This window comes from Primulina tabacum, chromosome 4 (assembly GCF_025594145.1).
Source record: "Primulina tabacum isolate GXHZ01 chromosome 4, ASM2559414v2, whole genome shotgun sequence".
Classification (NCBI taxonomy): domain Eukaryota; kingdom Viridiplantae; phylum Streptophyta; class Magnoliopsida; order Lamiales; family Gesneriaceae; genus Primulina; species Primulina tabacum.
The window spans coordinates 3,960,831-3,980,770 of NC_134553.1; the positions used below are offsets into that span (position 1 = coordinate 3,960,831).

A 19,940-nucleotide genomic window follows, 5' to 3' on the forward strand; every position below is an offset into this window, starting at 1 on the left:
TTTTAATTTTAACAACTTTATTTAATTTGTCTGTATACAGACATTTATATATAATAATAAAAACTTTTAAAAAAATTTGAGAGGGACAGTTGGCTACAACTCAGGTACCCACAACCTACCTGAAGTTTACAGCCCATTATAATAGTAAATTAGGAAATCACACTCCTGTGCCACAAATCCCGCCAAAGCTAAGGGCGTGTGGCACTGTGTGTAGAGATTACAAGCATCAAGTCAAAGATAACATCGCCCTCAGTATGGCAGAGGCAAGATAAAGTTCTTCTTTTCTAATGTTTCCCTTGCCCTCAGCGTCACCTAAAACAGAAGCAAGTATACTCTGAATATATACAAAACATCAGGTTCTTAGGGAAATGGTAGCATTTTGTCACAGAAACGTTTTTTTGAACAAGGAAGACACACACTTCAGTAACTATCAACTGAGCTATATAGCCCGAAATTATGTAGACATAAAAAAACCCGTCAGTAATAAAAAAAAAAATTCAAGCTTGGAAAGAGTCAAAATGGATACAAATTGAGACGATAATAACAAATTATTTTCTTTTCTTTTATATAATTTCTTGAATTTTCCTTGGATCTTGGAGCCTCTGTAGTCCGCAACTTGTTTGAAAGTAATATTTTATTCCTTTATTATTTTGATAATTGATATTATCAATTTATGATTTTGTCTTTCTAGATTATTATTTGATTTATTTTTAGATGATAAGATCTTGCTTGATTTATATTTAGATATTATAGGATTTATTTTTAATATGATTTTTATCTCCAAGATATTTTATCCTTGTTAAAAAGAGTTTTATATCTAATGAAAATTTTGTTTCCATATTTTGTAGGAATCTTTTATGGAATAACTTTTAGGTCAAATCATGGATATAAATATGTATAGCCTTATAGCCGTACAAAGGGCTTCTCGAGAACAGCTTTTCAGAGAGAGAACAACTTCTAGAGAGAGAATGGCTTTTAGAGAGAGAATGTGCTAATAGCTTTTATAGAGAGAGTTGGAGAGAAGATAGTCTTTTTCGTGGGAGCTTTTCGTGTGTACCTTTTCGTGAGGCTTGAGAGAGGTCGACGGAGGAGTTCTTACATAGAAGAAAAATACAAGAGTCGAGTCTGTTTTGATGAGAAGCTTTTGTGTGATCGTTTGATCACTTTGTGCAGTTGCTGAAAGTTTTCGTGTGATCGGTTGATCACTTTGCGCAGCTGCTGGAGTTTGTCTCTGAATACACTCATAGTTCAGAGTTGAAGATTTTCCTATGAAGAATTTGTGTGATTGATTCACTGTTATACCGTGTTGCTGATTGGTGTTGTCAACACTCGAAAAATAACACTGACGCAGAGTGTTGGTCGAATAGTGGTTTCGTTTGGTTTTAAGCAATACATGTTTGTTTTATACATCTAGATTTGATTTGTGTTTTTAATGCATGTTTTAATTTCTTGGAGTGTCAAAGAATTTAATTTGTTATTTTTACTAGTATTGTTTTGGTGTAAACGATTTACATATTTTTCTAGTGAAATTTTTGCCATGAGGCATCGCACAAGTATTCGTACTTGTGCATAATTTAAATCTGGTGTTTATTTATTAAAGTTTACGTGTGTGTTAAAAATAAATTTCCGCTGTATGTTGTGCGCTCGTGTTGATAACATCATAGCACAACACTAACTTCTGATGCACACATTATAATATTTTAATTAATTTCCTGTACGTTTAGTGAGCAACATTCCTTTCACTTTTCATCATATTCCAGTGCACATTAGCTTTAAACATTTAAGTTGTTTAAAAATCTCTGAACCCAATTAAATTCAGAGCCATTGACTAATCGTGAAGAGTTGAAAAAAACATTCATTGAAGAAATTCAGAAACCTTCTTAAACCCAGGATTCCTACGTACAATACCGTTGTGGAGAAAGATAAAAACCCGAGAATTAATGTCTTCGAGCGATAATTTCTAAATAAAAAATCTCATTCAACATGGAAAATTGATTGCGAAAACTTATGAAGTAAAAGGAGATGTAACTTGTAACTATTCTTTTCTTGCGTAGCAACCTGAAACAATGCAGAAAGCAAATCAGGCAATCATAATTCATAGAGGCTGGGCATACATTCCGGTACGAACATCTCAGGTTGTCATTCGGGCTCGAACCCGATCCAACATCGGGGTAGCTTCGAGTAATTTCTGATATTGAATTTGATAATTACTGAAACCAACCCGGTCATACAATTTCCAGTTCCAGTATTTCACCTCTAAACATATGGCCCGATATAAGAAAAGTATTCGGTCCACCTTTAAACAACCTGATCATTGGTCGACCCGTCGAAAAATAAATATGTTGATAGTTAATTTAAATCGTTTACATAATTTGATGATAAGTGAGTATGCATACATATATATTGGTACTACACATTTTACAAAATAAGTATTAGAAATTAAATAATTCCTATGGATAATAAGTAAGAAAAGATATATGACATTATAACATTATCTTTTCCTATATATTTTGGTCAATTAGAGGTTATCATGAAAGTACATCCAATTGTTGACATTCATTCTCATATATGATATTCACAAAAAATTATAAATCTCACGTAGGGAAGACTATGTGCTTATAAATATGGAATGATATCTCTATTAATATAAGGTCTTTTGAGTAAAGTCAAAAAGCAAATTCATAAGGTCTTAAGCTCAAAATGAACAATATCATATCATTACGGATATATACGACTTCCATGACATAACAAGTAATGCCATATGTGAGAAACATAATCATGGTCTAGATCGATCCATGTGTGTGGAATCCTCATATATTTAAACGAATTAGATGAGGACTCTCAGTAAATCCGTGATGAGATCGAGACAGACAATGCTCCAAGTATTATCTCGAGGATGGATGGACGTGATTGAGGGGATATCTGGACCACGAGAGAATTGTGGTCTTTTGTTTGAGGAGAGGATTATGATTGTTGAGAATACAACTAAAGTCTCATATTGAAAATATAAGTTGATTATCATGAGTTAATAGAGATGTAATAATATTTCTATTGGTACGAGACATTTTTGGATAAAAACCAAAAGTAAAGCAAATCCATGATAGCTTGAGCTCAAAGTATACGGTATCATACTATTATGAATATATGCGACTTCCATAACATAACAAGAATAATTACTAATGGTTGGATATACCATGGATGGATATGATACCAAAGGATAGATTGAACTCAACTCATTCTTATACTACAATACGGGTAATAGAATAGATATACCGCAATTTAAAAATAATCACAAAATTTCCTTTGGACATTAAGATATAATGAAATCAAATCGACATAAGAAAAACCAATTAATATGATGGAGGGAAGCAAAACAACTTGTAATAGAAATAGAGAAACCATTGTATGACATGAATCACACTTGATTTAGTGCCATGAACAATTTTCAGGACATTCGGGAGAAAATTTGGACCAATCTGTGAGAATATTTTAATTGTCCTAAATATATTGTTTTTCCTCAACAATTTAATCGTAATTTATAATAGCCTTTTAAGATGTTGATTCGAATTAAAATTATGTGAAAATTATATTCAATCTAGAGTTTTGACCCCCTTCCATTATTTCTACATTTTTATAGAAGGGGTCAATAATAATGATTTTAATAATATTTTCAATATCAAAAAAAATATTATTGAAATAAGAGGGGTCAATGCAATTGGATCCTTCAATCTTTTATTCGTTATCATCCGGAAGAAGTTGACCAACAAGTGACGTACAGCCAAGAGATGCATTAATTCGGAAGCTTCCTAAAGCAATATTCAAATATTCTCCTTGTGTTTCACACTTTCTGAAATCGGAGAATCAATAATTCTAGATGGCTTGTCTATCCATCACAGCCCATAAAATGTCAGTAATTTGAAAATTCGTAAAATATTTATTCAATTTGAACAAACATTTAATATATATTATTTAATTTCTAAATAACATACAATAAAAATAAATTAAACTATGTATAAATCTACAACAAACTTACAATCTGACAGTATAAGACGCCGAAGCACTATGTACGCACAAAAAAATCAACCAGAAAACGACATGCACTACAAGCTGACAAAATTCATGATCTTAACCAGCACTCTGAAATTTTCCAAGAATTGAAGCTAAAAACTTTACCCCAAGACAATTTTCGAGAAAACGACGGTTTTCGAAAAAAACCATCGCTATTAAAGAAGAAAACCGTCGCTATTAGCGACAGTTGTGTCGTCGATCTAATCGGCAACGGTTTAAACCGTCGCTGGTTCGTCGCAAGTTTTTTCCGCCACTAGCTCCTATTGTCTTAGCGACGATTTTAAACAAAAACCGTCGCAAGTTTTTAACAAAAACCGAAGTTTTTTTCGTCACTAACTCCTATTGTCTTTGTAGCGACTCGAACTTGTTTTTTCGTGATGCATAAATTGGTTAAAAAAATATATTTGAATGAATTTATAATAAACTACAATTTGAATAATTTGAAACGTTTATCCTAATTATCTGAAACTCGTTCTAAAAATCAACCTTTTAATCCATAATAACAAGATATATTATTATTATTAGATAAAGATCTTTATATCATCATAAATGCAACTTTTCCTTTCATTCAATTTATAAACACAAGAAACCGTGAGATAATGCGAACGAATCAAGTGAGATAAACCATTATAAAAAGAATGAAAATTCACAATCCTTTAATCTGTTAAATGGAAAAAAGTCGTGCATAATTAATCACTCCGATCCGTGGCAAGAGCAATTTTTGTTGGAAATCCTGCAAGAATGTTCAGAAGTGGCCGCAGCAGCAGCAGAAGAAACAGGCGGTGGAGATGAGGGCGACGGCTTCGAGAACAGAAACGATCTTGAAAACGAAACTATCCATGAACCAGTGGTGTAAGTTGAATCTTTTGGTCTTCCACCGCCACGCGCCGCCGTGTACGCTGGTTCTGTTCTTGTTCAGCGTCTTGAAGAAGTAGAGAAAACTGATCGAAGGCTTCTTCATCATGAATCTGTGGCTCGGTATCAACTATTAGATGTAGTTATATAGCGTTCAATGGACTTGAGTGTTGCAGTAGTTTGAAGGATTCAACATTGGAGGGAGGAAGATTTTATGGGCTTAGAGAGTGGGGTCCGCGTTTCAGGGATTCACGGCTGCTAATTATATATATATAAATATTTTAAATTTGAGAAATAAACGAATGAACGAGTATTTGATAACTAACACAATTCAAATACACGAAATTGATTTATAAAATAAGAAATTTTTGAAATAATTTTTATTGTCACGTAAAAAATATGGTTGGTTGATAGCTACTTCGTAGTTCTTCTTGTAAGGAACTAAGGATGTCTGGATGTGCCCTTTGATAAAAGTATTATTATTATTTTTTTAAAAAAAATGCTTTAACATGTTTTTAAAGCGAAAGACGCCATTTCACCGCTGCTATGTCAAAGCCACAAATCTAATATCTTATTAATAGATCTCTTCTCTTGTGAGATGGTTTTACGAATTTTTATCTGTGATACGGATTAACCCTACCAATATTCAAAATAAAAATTAATAATCTTAGTATAAAAAGTAATAATTTTTCATGGATGACCCAAATAAGAGATCCGTCTCACAAAATACGACCCGTGAGACCGTCTCAAAGAAGTTTTTATCATTTTCTATTGCTTATTATTATTATTATTATTATTATTATGAACTAACTGCACACACTCGATATATGTATTATCAATGATTATTACGTATAATCATTGATAGTTCAATTTGATTTATAAAATTTTGTTATGATTTTTACTTATTATTTAGATAACGATGATATATTTATATTAAATATGTAATTTGTAGAAATAAATATCATATTTTGAATTCTTAAATGGATTATATATTATCAAAATATTCATTTTTTATTGAGACTTGGCGGAATCACTGAATTGGTGCTTAGGAAAAAACAAGTACTTTTTAAACCCACTATACTAATATACTCTCCAAAAGCTGGAGCCTCCATACAACGAATTCTTTATACATGGTGAACGGTCATTTTTCGAATCTATCAATTTGTGTGCTACTCCTGCACACAAGGGGCAGGGGAATATGTAACACTTTTGTTACAATCTATGAGCTATAGAGTATTCCGAATATTAGCAATTAACAGTTGCAACAATGCACGTTTAAGTTTATTTTAAATTCAGATATTATTTTATCGCTAGATAAAAATTCATGGATCAAAACGTGTAATTTCAACTTACTGAATATGTCTCTTGTGAGACGGTCTCACGAATCTTTATCTGTGAGACGGGTCAACCTGATATTAACAATAAAAAGTAATACTCTTAGCATAAAAAGTAATACTTTTTCATTGATGACCCAAATAAGATATCTGTCTTACAAAATACGACCCGTGAAATCGTATTACACAAGTTTTTTCCCAACTTACTTCAGGTACAAACCAAAATAACTAATAAAATAAGAGTATGTCTCTTGTGATATTCTCTCACATATATTTATTTATGAGACGAGTCAACAATACTCATATTTACAGTAAAAAGTAATATTTATGTATAAAAAATAATTTATATTTTTTTCTAACTTCACGCTGGAGCGACACTAATACATCGTTGATATGATATCAACGTAGTGCTGATATATACAATGTCAAGTTAAGACATCTACATTGCTGGAAACCCATTCAGAACTTTTTTATGGTTCTCACTCCATCACATCAATAAGGAAAAACATAATTCATCTATCCACAGTCCAAAAAATCCTCAAACGAATTTTCACTATATCTCATATATTTTGTATTTCAATTTTAAAATTGAACAAATCTAATTTTAAACTGAAAAAAGTCATTTTCACGATCTGCTAATATATAACATTTTTATATGTGTATGTATGTGTATATACATCAACGTGTTAGTAGGGCAAACATTACTTGTTCAATTTCTGATTCTTTTAATAGACAAACAAGTAGTTATGAATAGTTCAAAGAATGCTTTGAATAACATAAACCCGACCATGTATTGTCCGTTCAAAAAACATGAATAATTTCTCGAAAATGTTGGGATCATAGGAGGAAACGACCGTGTCAAATTTACGATGTGACTCACTTTCTGGGTCAATCTCAAATATTAAAAAAATCACAATACTTAGTATTATCACATCTGTACCACATATGCGAGGACATATTTTCATCAAAGAAGAGACGTACAATGTATAGATACAAGACAGATATATATGTATTGTAGGGTGTGAAGGAGGAATACCCACATAGATCTGTACTCTGTTGAGGCGCCATTGAAATTCCATATATAAAGAGTAAGGGTATCCCTTTCGATACTCGCCGTAGCACCATTCTGTCATTCATACATCGGTTCTCAACGAGGATAAATCCATATAGTCAGTCACACACAGTTTGCAAAATCTCGTCCCTTGCGTTTGGACTTTCTTGAAGTGTATCTGGGAGATACAGACAAATACACACGATGCTGTGGAGTGTGAGTGGAAAATAGAGAGAATCGTGAGAAAGAAGATGTTGGAATTGAGAGATGGAGGTTGCTATCCTAAGGCTGTGGTGGGAGTCAACGTGGGTCTGGCTTCTGTTGATTGTGTGATTGCAATTCTTGCCTTTTGTCAGGTATTTTTTTTGTTTTAATTATTGGGTTGTGTTCTAGTTCCGATAATTCTTGTTTTTCTTTATTTTATGTATGTGATGATGATTTTGTTGCTACAGTGCGTGATGTGGTGTTCTTGAAAATCTGGCATCTGAATTCTTTCAAGTCTTGGACCAGGATAGATGTGTATTACGCATTATCCTAAATTTTGCTTCTTGCATTGGGTTTTCCTGAGGAGTAATGTGCGATACAAATAAATAAGAAACGCGTGTTTGTTTGAATGACATGAAAGTGAACCATGTGGGAATTGGGGGAGGTGAGTTTCCATCCAAAGACTGCGGTGGGATGGTTTGTGAGTTTAGCAGTGCAGGCCCCAGACCTCACATGAAAATTTCTTAGAATTTAACGTATAGGAACTCTAAAAATCCAAGTTTCAGCCAACTTAATACGTTAAATTGACCGGGTGATTTCAATTCTTGCTTTTTATCATGGGATTCTTACCATGTAAGTTTTTCCACGTGAATGGTGTCTACTGTCTACATCTTCTTCACTAACAGTTTTTTAGTTAAGAAAGAGCAAAGCTGTTAATCGATTTGCTGAATTCTGCCCTTCGATTTTAACAGTATTTCAATCAAACATTAAAGACGTGTCTAAGAAAGCATCAGAAGCCATTTTCATGCTAATGTTATGACATGGTTGGAATTCAAAAAAGAAGAGTATTATTAGTTATGTGCTGCAGGTTGTTCTGTATGATGACATTCGTATCTAGGAAATTTGGTGGGTGTTTTCTGCTGAATATTTCACTCAAATAATTTATAGCTTCCAAATATCTCAGGAAGTTAGTAATATTTGTCAAAATGCCTATTACACATGTAGTTTGTGGCATGATGTCTGGCAAAATACCTCAGTATGTAGCAATGACTTCTCTTTAGATAGGGCTTTATATCTTTTAAATTTTGCAGGTGATGCCAAACATGATTTAAGAATAAAAACGAGTTTATAATCAACCATTTTTTTGTTTATGCCTGTTTCATTTATTCTGATCTTATATACTCTTTAGGATATCCTTATTTCTCACTTGTCCTTCCTCCAACATTTTACCAGTTGATGAGGATTCATTCAAGGAATTCAGTGGCTGGCTGCACCCGCCAAAAAGTGAGTAATAATATGATTTACATGACTCTTTATCTTGTCATCTATCTCTTTCACTATATAATGCAAACATGACTTTGACCACGAAAATTTCGGTAAAAAGCAAACATTGTTCTTTAATTTTCTCTTGTTACTGGATAAGATGGACTACAGTGAAACCTTGTTCATTAAGCATCCGATATTATCAGCGCATTAGCGATATTATCAGTGCATTAGCCTCCTGTTAACTAAGCAGTCAATGTCTCCATGTCTTCCTACCGATGACGAGAATAATGTTTGTCTTGCGCATTAGTACCCATTTTGCTTTGGTACTTGATTCAAAAGGAAAATTTAGGCTCAAAAATATAGTTTTGTTGTTTAGATGTCTATTATCTATACTATGGCTCCATAATTGTCTCTTTATTTTTATTTTTAGATGTCGGCTGATTAGAATATATTTTGATTGCAGGTCTTTCATCTAATGATTGGATCCTGCAATTTGGGTTAGAAACATTAGCTTTGGGATTATATTTTCGTTTTACCATGTCTTTTGGTAGATGCAGTTTTGATGTGCTATATATATGAAAGCTGAATGCTTGCAATCTCATTTTTTACATATATGGAGTGCATTTCTCATCTCAATTGATATGTAGGGTTTGTTTTCTATAGTAAATTTAAATTATTATGCAGAAATCTATACTAATTCTGTTCAAAAGGTTCTCATCTATTGCTTCAACTGTAGTAGGTTGGGCGAGGAATATCTGAAACAATTAATGCTAGGGTATATTTGGGACTTTGCCAGTTTGTTTGTAGAATAGCAATAAGAGGGGAAAATGAATGCTAGCGCTTATAGATTCTCCTAGTAGTCAGAGTGCTGTGGGTACTTCTATTTTACAATAATGATGGTTTTGATTGTAAAAATATCCCAACAATGACCCTACCTTCTATCTTGGATAAATTATTTATCCCTGTCTTGAAGTTTCTCTTAATTTGAGCAGCTTCTCTTTCTGGATTATGACGACTTGTGGTATTCAACATTTCTTGGCAGGCTATTTTGTTTATTTTGTGTTAAATCTTATTGCTGCTTGTAAGGGTTGGAGTTGCTGGTCACATTCTTGTGGTTTCATTGTCATGGGTAAGAAAATTACTCTTTACTTGGGTGATCAATAAAGTTTAGATACATGATAACTGTACAAGGTTGTTTACTTCCAAATTTCCTTTTCAGCTCTCCCCAAAATTCTATTTGTTGCAGCATTTCTTCTACTCTTGTCATTCTGGTAAGCTGATGTTCGATTGATTAATTATGACTTAGAGTCCAGTCGCGGTATTATTATGGTGCATAATATTTCCATGTGCTCACAATTTCAGCGGAATATATAATTGTTTTTGCAATATCCACAATCTAGCATTTCCAATGCGGATGTGAACCCTCAGCACAATGCAAAAAAGTAGCAATTATATTTATCATAACTAAAACTGATACCTTTCCACACATGCTTTTAGGGAATGCTAAAACGGTATCTGTTAAAAATAAATTACAGCTAGTGTTTATTATATTTACACTGTGAGAAATTTGTTCATAAACAATTACTTTTGATATTATTATTATTATTTGTCGTGCATCAAAATTTCTCAAAGAGATCAACTAACATTTTACGTATAACAGAGAGTATTAGAACAAGTTCAGTTAGTTTAAGAGCCTCTTGGACAAGAAATTGTTTATTTTCAATTTCATTCTTTAGATGGATTCTCTGACATTCTGTTGCCCTCTAGTGGATTGTGCTTTTGTTATTTATAGTACGTTGATGAATCTTGCCTTAATGTTGTCAGAGTCCAACATGTGTTTAATGTGAACGGATATGATAATATTTCACGATGGGAAGATAAACATCAATTGTGGGGATTTGCAGGGTTGACCTTTGTCATCAGTCAAATGATGATGATGAAGATGAAGAAAGCCCTCAAGAAGTTCTTCTGGATAAAAAGAATAAAGCCAATCCTACTGCAAATGGTAGTAGAAATTGTTGCTCCTTTAGGTTGATTCATGTAGGAAGCCGACAGAAAGTTGTGATTTTGGTATACAAGCAATTTGAGCACCACATTCTTGTAATCTATATTGCAGCCATCTTTTGCTTTGTCTGATCTCAAACTTTCAACAGGTTACTCTCTTGGTTTTTGCAATAATGGCCGCCTCTTCTGTGCTTATCTGGATTGGCATGGGAAAGAATACAATTGATTCAGCAGTTGTGGCGCAGGCATGTATGCATTGCCGTTTGGTTTTTTGTGTCAAATATGTTTGACCTATTACCATATATAATACAAGAGGGCTCTCGAATAACCGAAAGTTTGTAATTATATTGCAGGTATATGTAGATCTCATTGCCATAGCTGTTCTTTTGCTCGGAGGAGCCTTGGCATGCTATGGTGAGTGCCTACAGTCTCACCCACAACTTGATTGTTTTTCCCCCCGTTTTGGGTGCTAGGATTAATTTTTTATCTGTCTATGCTTTTAATATCTGGAATTAAACCCAACATCCCATTGTATGAACTAGGAGTTGAGAGTTATGGGTCGATTTGTATCTAAAAGATTTAAACCAAAAGAAAGCAAATATGCATATTCATTAGGGTATTGATAAAGACGAGCGAGAGAGATATCACTATAGCTTACAAACTATCTGAGTTCAACAAATGAGGCGAAACCATCTTATATCATTGAATATTTATTGACTGTAGACATTTATTTCATAACAACCTGACCATGGGACTTTTGCTATAAACTGTTGTCAATGACACATCACACAACTGAATTTGTTGAACAGACTATTAAGTAAATCAAATGTGACCACCTGTCAACTGTAAGGCATATCGAAGGGATAAACTTCTAGATTACCCGTTCTTACTGATACTGTGACTTGATTTATATGGTTGGCTTCTCGGTGGAAGTCTTTTTTCTTTCCATCCAGCCGATTTTGGCAGTTATATTACTTCTAGAATCTTGAAAACGAACAAGTGTCATGTTTGACACATGGTAGACATGGACATGCATTAGGGCATACCTTCAGCACCTGCCTAGCATTGTACCGAGAAACCAAAGAGGGGAGGGGGAATGGAAAAAATTTCTAAAATGTCTTGCACATAAATAGCACGTTCTAAGATTTTATTATAGTTATGTTTTTGTAACTACTACTAAGTGAAGTAGATATGGCTTAAGTATGCTGTGTCTATTTATTACTATATTGAGTTATGAGTACAATACCTCATACTAGAATCATCGTTCTCATATTTTTCCATCAAAATAGGTAAGTTGAGAAATTTGTGATCAGACCCAATCACTTGTGATAGTATTTTTCAACCCCTCCTTAAATTTTTAAATCTCTACATGCTATGTGTTTCAAATGCTCATGAACCTATAAAATGAAGTCTTGTAACCAACTGCCTTCTCTTCAGCGATAAAGTAAGTTTAAAAAGGTAATTCAAGAAGTTGGTGACCAAAATTTGTGGACAATCTTTGCTATTATTTATTTGATCTGACTAATTTCACCTCATGATTTGTATTATTTTCCCTGCTATATATATGTATTTTCTTGTCATCAATTAAATTTGATATTCAGGTCTTATTTTGTTCTTGAAAATGAGAAGAGTGAGATCTGAGCGGGCATCCTCAGAGGTGTGGAAGGTAGTTACTCAATTTACTCTGGTGGTTTATCATGGTTCAATTCAAATAATTATGTTATAAGACAAGTGGCAGCCAGAGAAATTTCTGAAATTGCTTGTTTCCTAAGTCAGTCATCTGACATTTAAAAAGTCATGCATCAGTTAAGGCGTATCATTATTTGCCATAACTATGTTTAATCTATTCAATGGGATCGATTCTTTTTAGATGTGTATCTATAGTTCTTATTCCTTTTTGTTTGGAATCGTGTTGCTGGTTTGATTATGTGTGGAATGGTAGTTTCTTTTTTCCTTTTTCTTACCATTAAAATGATTGATTTCTCTTACCATTAATGTGATTGATTTCCTTTACGAGATAACAGGTTGCTGGATTGGCCATTGTATCTGTTGTATGCTTTACGTTAAGTGCTGTTGTTGCTTTAGCAACAAATATACCCGTATGTTCTTCTTGCCGATTCTCTTACATGTTCACCTAAATTCATATTTCTGATAAAAAGGGTTTCAGAGGCAAACAGGTGTTTCATTCTTGCAGCTGTTTTATCACTGGTCTGTGAGACAGATAGACGGTGCCTATACATCCCTTTTACTTGTCCTGTACTTTTTCGTGGGTAACTCTCGCAACTTTTTCATCATAATGCAACTCTTTCACTTGAATATTAATTTAATCTACTGTTCAATATGGCTACATGTCCTCGTTCTGACCATTTTAAAGGCAATGATGTTCTCTGAATATTGTGGAGATTAAGGTTGTGTGTGTTTGTTCGGTAAAATCTTTTTATGTTTATTGGAAGAATGGTCATTCATTTTATTTTTAGGGATTGAACAACGATATGTGAAGTGTTGCTACATATTTCAAGGTTAGAATATTTTTCCAGGTTCATCGGTGCCTTCCGCATTTGTACTTTATGTGATGAGAGAACTACCACCCCAATTTTGACCAACAGACAAGAAGAATCAAGGGCGATAGCTTTCATTAGCGATGGCTCATTTTCTTCCCAACCGCAGCAGCGGTGGACTGCTGCAACGAGCTTGCAGAATCAGGTTCCAATGCTTGCTTTTAGCATTGACTGGATTTTATGTACCATTTTGTTTCCTTGTTTTGAGATTTTGTTTCTTGGATGTAGATATCAAGAGCAAGCCCCATATGATATCATACTTGGATCTGTTATCACATGAACAAACAATGATTTGTAAGAAGAAATTTGGGTCATTAAAGTAGGACGAAGCTCAACGGAGAATATCACATTCGGGTTGCAGCCGCTAGACTGGACTTGCATTTGAGAAATATATTGGCTTGCGTATACAGTGACAAGAATCAAATACATATGTTGTAGATTTCTGTTTATTCTTATTTCATGATGCTCGATTAATCTGTAAATTCTCCATCAATTGATTATCATAGTCATTCTAAACAAAACTCGTAGGCCAAGTTGACTGTGGAGACAAAAATCTTGTAAGTGCAAAAAAAAAAAAACAAAGAGCCAACATTAATTGTTATTCGCACGACGCCAGAAAAATGGAGCTGTCACAACAGAAAGCGTGCTCTTAAGCATGCGCGTCAGGAAAGCATCGCAACTGCTTGAAAACAGAAGCCACCATTTTTGAAGCATTTATTGCGAGGGCCCTTCACCTTTTCATAAAGATTTTCGAAAACAAATGTAATAATAAATATTTCTAGTCTCATTGTCGGGCTACCTTGCAGCAAAAAATTTCCATCAAGTAGATTAGAAAATTAGAAACATGAATTAAGGTAAAACTGGATGTATGATCACCGGCGACTATTTCCAAATTTGTTATAAAAATACGAGAAATTCACGTGATCCAACTTGTTCACCGTCTTAATTTTTAGTTCACGTATATAATAATTTCGAAATCTTGAATTAAGGTAAAGTTTCACTTCTTTTTAAGAAAAATAAATAAATAGGTTACCTTAGATTATCAATGAACTTAGCAGAATAAAATGTCAAAACAGGTTTTCCGAACAAATTCCAATAAGAGGTACACATTTTGTCAAACCTCGTGAAGGCTCACCTTTTCTAGTCACGCGCACTCTCCGATCCTACGGCCACCAAACCCATCCGCCCACAATCCAACGGCCCTCATTTGACCTATAAACATAGCACCCACACCGATGTTCTAGTAATACGGAAAAGTGCTGACTTCCTTTTCCTTAAGATAGAGAGATTCAAATTTGGTGGCTTTGGATCTTGTGATGGGTTGGTGATTCCTTGTTGGGTATCTTCAGAATTTGCGGTCTCAGTCTTCCTCTTTCTATAATCATCTCTTTTCTTTTCCTGTTTGTTTTCTTGTTTAAGTGCTGGCTAAGAAGGGTATGATCGGATGTTTTATTCGAATTTTAATGCCTTCTTCCTACGTTCATTCGAATCTTTTTTATCATTTTGATGACAGGATTTTGTTTCAAGTTTAAAAGTTATGCTAAAGACGGGAACATGCCTCGGGAATCTCCGAACTATCATGGGAAGTGCGTACAATTGGTCCCCGTCTTTCATGTATTCTGTGATTTTTAATTTGATTCGGTGAGTTGCTCTGCTCTCCTCCCTTGAGATCTTATCACTTCTAACGTTCCATCACCACATTAACAATTTAGACCCGTTGAAAGTGATGCGTGTGGATAATATGCTAGGCAAGAATACATAATTCACAGATTTTTTTTTCAAGTGCTATATGCTGATGAGTTCAATCCCATATTTGAAACTGCCTCAAGGGATGTTCAGTAAATCATAGGTAGACGTTAACACTGGCACATTATAATGGTGAAATGACTCTACATTTAGAATTTTGTGTGTATTCCTCGCTGGTACGTGGTATGACTTGTAGCGGACAAATGACACGTTGAGGATCGTAATTTTGACTCCTGTTTATTGTCATGACCTTCTTGAGTTTGTAATCTTTGCAAGTTAAAGTTTCTAGATTTTCCAGATTTGGACTGACTTCTATATTCCTATAGTTTGTTTTGGTTGGGAGAGTTAGAATGCACACTGTTGTTGCAAGAAAGAAAAATACAAAAGTTTAAGAACTGGGAAAACTTAGGATGAGCGTTGGGGGCATTGCTTTTTACCAATTGATGCAAGTTCGTCAGGTCAGTGCTTCGTATTTCATCACTATGCATGCCCACAATGCATGATTTGTGGCATTTCCGCTATATGTTCAAATTCTCAAGTACACTTGGATGTTTTTGCATACAGGCTGAGTATTTCCGTCAGTTGCTTAAACCAGTCACGTGATCTAGGTTCGGTACGAGCATTAGGACATTAATTCACTGCCTCGAGTTCTGGTCGTGTAAGAGAAATTTCATGCTCGTGAGTTACCAAGCCCAAATGTTACCTCCTTGAAGCTGCCACTTACTTTGACCTTGGAATTGTTTGGAAGTCATAACTCATGCATAGTGATCAGCCATACTTCCATCTGGCTGGTCAAGTGGGCTATTTTGTGCAAAATGCTCATATGGCCCCTGCATTTAACAGTAGAATAATGCCTGTGCCCTCGGGTATTGAACCTCTCAGGCCCTTCCATGGTGTTGATATCCAACCCTCTGAAGCCTGCCCTAGAAATTTTGTTATATTTGATAAATCTAATACCAGAAGCCAGATAATTTTCCATCCCGAAATACGTTCCAAATTCTTCGATTTTGGTCTTGCTGATGGTGCATCGATCTTGAAAGACGAAGATAATAGGAAGGATGCAAACTATGAGGGAAAGTTTTTCTCTCTTCTGAAAGAAGATTCAGATGATATTGATGCACTTTTGAACATGGAAGATGTAGAAAACGAAGAATGTGATGATGATGAGGTGAGCACAGCACGAACAAATGCTGTATATGAACGCGACTCTCCAGATTCGTGCTCTAATTATGAGTCACCCCCCAGAAAAAGGTCAGTTTTTGGGACATCTTCTTTGATTCGCTTCAATTACAAAAAGCGTGAGAGAATGAGGACGATGGTGAAGGTATTAAGAAGAATGGTTCCTGGAGCCAAACGGATGAGTAATGTGACCGTCCTTGATGAGGCTGTTCGATACCTTAAGTCCCTTAAGGCACAAGTGCATAATCTGGAAACTGGAAATTCGAAAACCCATGCTCAGAGCTGATTCACCTACCAAATCAGCTGCAAGAAACATTTCATTGCCCCAGGTTGTGGCCGGTAATTTGTTTTCGTGTAAGTCATTCCTTTACTGCCACTCTTGAAGCTGATAATCAGTTATTTTATTTGTTTTAGTTCCGAATCGCCAGGTTTTCCTACTTGTTATTGAAATTATTCCTTGTCTTGTAAGCAGGGTTTAATGCTAATCATTCTCAACTATTTTCGTGCATCTTGATCGACTCTCTGTAACCGAAGGTGTTGATCTCCATTATATGTGAAATCATGATTTTTTTTATGTTCCAACGGCTGGCAGATGAAGTGTGTGTAGTTTGTAGACAACGAAATGGTAATTTTGTAAACTAACTAAAGCAGAAAATATAAAATATCATACGAAAAACCATCCTTGAACCATTGAACAGCTCAACGAGATTTAATTAATTTGGCAGACCAAGGAAAATAACAGAAATGGAAATCTTCAGTCTCAGGTTAACGAACGCATAATTATTCAGAATGCTCAATTGCAGCAGTCACCCTTAATAGGAAAACTCGAATTTGCATTCCCCGTAGCCTGCAAAATCCATGAAAAATCGAGGTAATCGAGCATGTGTTTATGTTTTTGTACATTTGTAAAAGTAGCCGTAGGATACTTACTAGGGTCAGTGACAACAATGACACCTGATTTCTTGAAATCACAATTCCAAGAATGCCTTCCCTGTTTCTGGTAGTAAAGATTCATGGCAACTGAGGCATGATTCAGAAGATTGCTAGGATAAAAACAGGCGCCTCCCTCTTGGATCAAACTGCAGTCCACTATAGTGCACACAAAGTTTATGTTATCCACTAACGTCTGTTCTGAGGTCGAGGGCCTTGGAATGCACCAAGTTCCCTGAAATGAATGGAAGAAACATATATCTCGATGATGCTCGGAAGAATTGATACGCTGTCTTAATATTTTTTGAATCTCTTTATGTTCTTACCTGTTCAGATGCACCCATCGCAGGCTTCAGAATTCCACCTGATTCACAAAAACTTGACAATAGCCTCAGTGGGAACCTCAATTTATTTTGACCATCAAACTTCTTGAATGAATATTGAGAAGAAAAATCATAAACATACCTGATACAAAGAGCAAGATGATAAGAGACGAACCAAGAAGGGGAAGGAAAATAACTGAATTGGCCATAAATAATAATTGTGTGATCACATACAGTTGGAGAATGGTGGAAAATTATTGTTGGATGTGGGAAAATGCTATGGAAATTTATAGAGTTCAAATGCCAAAAGAATTCATCTAATAACCTAGTAGAAAGATGTATTTAGTTTATCATATAGTGTCATTCGTTTGGCATTTTCTTTGATTCAAGAGAGTGAATAATCCTTTAGATTGTGTAATCACCTAAAGATTGTGTTATTCCAGGAAACTTATGAATTTGGTTCTATATTGGTGAGTGAGTTGGTCAACTAATAGTCTCTTATGCGACTCTTGTATATGGTGTGACCCATTGTTTTGAACTCTCATATTTATTATTTTGAAGGGGGTCTTGTAAATCAGAAAACAAGACGATTTTTGAGAACGTGTTTGATAAATAAGATTTAGGACAGGAAAAGATTCCATTTCCATACCCGTTCCTTGGGAACTTTTGTTTTGTCTGTAGAATTTCCCATACAAATGGCAAAAAGGATAGCTGTATGAACTCAGAAATTTATGCGATGCCTATGAGATAATCAATCGCCTTCTTAGTCCCGAATACCCAAGCCCCAAGAAAAGATATTCGCAAAACTACCCAATGAAAAGACCGATGATCGCTGCACATGGATCCGTGTATTTTGTTGGAGTTCTGACTCAAAGGGAAGAGTTTATCTTTGTATAGCATCACATCAACCAATACATCAAAACTAAGCATTAGCTTTGCACCGGAACAATAAACAGTGAAGAATAACAAAAACACGAGCAAGAAATCACGCTCCTGTAAATTCTGCATATGAATTATGATCCAATGATAAGCCTAATCTAAGGGTGGATCTTTCTCCAAAAACTCATCAATGGTAGAGGGGAATTCAAGGCCTGCAAATCCATCACAGTTATCATCTGAATGCCATAAAGCAGCTTTAGCCAATAGCAAATGGGCCAATACAAATGGCTCTCTCTCCTCACTGTTCAAGAAATGCTTAATCCACCCCTCCAGCCTCTCTAATTCTTTCAGACTCTTGGGGCCCTTCAACCCGGCGATCTTCCTATAAAACCCATCATCACAACCCACATTAATCAGGTTGACTCTCTCTATCTGCTCCCCAGAATCCGACAGCTGCAAAAGCTGCATCAACAGCTGAATGTCATCACCAAGATTGCTTCTTTCATCATGATCAACGGTGGTTTCCGCACTCACATGATTTTCCTCGGGCGGGCTGCGATGAATTGATGGGAAATCAGTGGAATCTGTAAGAAACTCGCGGGGGACTTCACTTTCTTGGAGGGTTGAGATGTTCGCATCGGTGGTGGGGGGCGGATTTTTGTAGTTGAGGTAAATGGGTGTACCTAGAGAATCTGTTTGTTCCGTGTTTTCATGGTGTTCCACAGGAAGAATCGGCGGCGGCGAAAGGGTGGAGGATTGTTGCGCACTGTCTTCAAGTTTGAGTCTTTTCTCCGCTTGTCTTAAAGAAGAGAAAAATTGCGATTGAGGGGATGGTGAATTCTTTTGCATTCTTTTTCTAGCGTGTAATTCTAACTTTCAACATGAGATTGATGCAATGAGGGTTCTATGGATGGATGATAAAAGATCTGGGTAAGTTGAAGTAAATGCAACCCCGAAAAATTTTGCATAGCGCTTATATAGAACGCATTAGAGGCGCGCACGTCTTTGCTTCCCCTGTTTCTGTTTTAAGCCTTGTCCTCTTCCTTCACTTTAATTCTTATTCTTCAATAATAGTTATTCATTTAAAATAAAATGAAGAACTCGAAAAACTAAAGAATGGTAGACTTAGCCATACTCCATGTTTGGATTCTTTGTGCAGGGTATTGCGACTGGAAACTGTCCTGTCCATCATAGACCTCGCTGATCATCTAGCAAACCTGGTTTTGCTTATGTTTTATTTGGAATAATTCTCCTCGTACTATGCAAATTCTAATGTTTGGGCTTTAGATTTCCAATATGGTGTAAGTTTCTATAAAATTAAATAAGGGAGATTTATATTATCTAAGAGTTTAGAAAGGCATTATTCCAGATGGAACGTACACAAAAACCTTCGTAGACAGCAACGCATGATGGGCCTCTGCTACAAACTAATTCACTCACTTTTTAAGTGGATGTAAATTACTATGAGTTATTTGAGCAATGGGAATTTTGAGGTCTTCAAGTGAATCTTATTCCTGCCTAGCTCGAATGTTGATACCATGGA

At 35.1% G+C, this 19,940-nt stretch overlaps 2 protein-coding genes and 1 pseudogene across 7 annotated transcripts; 2 read left to right on the top strand and 1 right to left on the bottom strand.

Annotated features, from left to right (window-relative positions):
* The first annotated feature begins 7,103 nt into the window (after window positions 1–7,103).
* LOC142542558 (tobamovirus multiplication protein 1-like) lies at window positions 7,104–13,861 on the top strand (annotated as a pseudogene).
* Window positions 13,862–14,431: 570 nt separating this feature from the next.
* On the top strand, window positions 14,432–16,678 carry LOC142542560 (transcription factor bHLH144-like). Its single transcript, XM_075649248.1, has 3 exons — window positions 14,432–14,697; window positions 14,854–15,544; window positions 15,651–16,678. The coding sequence occupies exon 3, from the start codon at window positions 15,844–15,846 to the stop codon at window positions 16,549–16,551; it is 708 nt and encodes a 235-aa protein (XP_075505363.1). The 5' UTR covers window positions 14,432–14,697; window positions 14,854–15,544; window positions 15,651–15,843; the 3' UTR covers window positions 16,552–16,678.
* A 217-nt stretch (window positions 16,679–16,895) lies between these two features.
* LOC142542561 (glucan endo-1,3-beta-D-glucosidase-like) lies at window positions 16,896–19,718 on the bottom strand. 6 transcript variants are annotated; one of them, XR_012819548.1, is made up of 4 exons: window positions 18,168–19,677; window positions 17,522–17,660; window positions 17,196–17,430; window positions 16,896–17,112 (listed from the first exon to the last, which is right to left on the bottom strand). XR_012819548.1 is itself a non-coding variant. In XM_075649249.1 (4 exons), the coding sequence occupies exons 1-4, from the start codon at window positions 17,725–17,727 to the stop codon at window positions 17,078–17,080; spliced, it is 375 nt and encodes a 124-aa protein (XP_075505364.1). In that variant the 5' UTR covers window positions 17,728–19,718; the 3' UTR covers window positions 16,913–17,077. The 6 variants fall into 6 exon arrangements, 1 of the variants encoding a protein (XP_075505364.1); XR_012819549.1 differs by having other exon boundaries at window positions 17,522–17,559; window positions 17,661–19,677; XR_012819552.1 differs by having other exon boundaries at window positions 16,913–17,112; window positions 17,522–18,859; window positions 18,932–19,697.
* Between the last annotated feature and the right edge of the window lie 222 nt (window positions 19,719–19,940).

Coding starts and splice junctions, on each gene's coding strand:
- LOC142542560 (XM_075649248.1), top strand. CDS start 15,844: ATGCATAGTGATCAGCCATACTTCCATCTGGCTGGTCAAGTGGGCTAT.
- LOC142542561 (XM_075649249.1), bottom strand. CDS start 17,727: ATGGCCAATTCAGTTATTTTCCTTCCCCTTCTTGGTTCGTCTCTTATC. Junction 17,431..17,521: donor CGATGGGTGCATCTGAACAG/GTAAGAACATAA, acceptor CATTCATTTCAG/GGAACTTGGTGCATTCCAAG. Junction 17,113..17,195: donor CATTGTTGTCACTGACCCTA/GTAAGTATCCTA, acceptor TGGATTTTGCAG/GCTACGGGGAATGCAAATTC.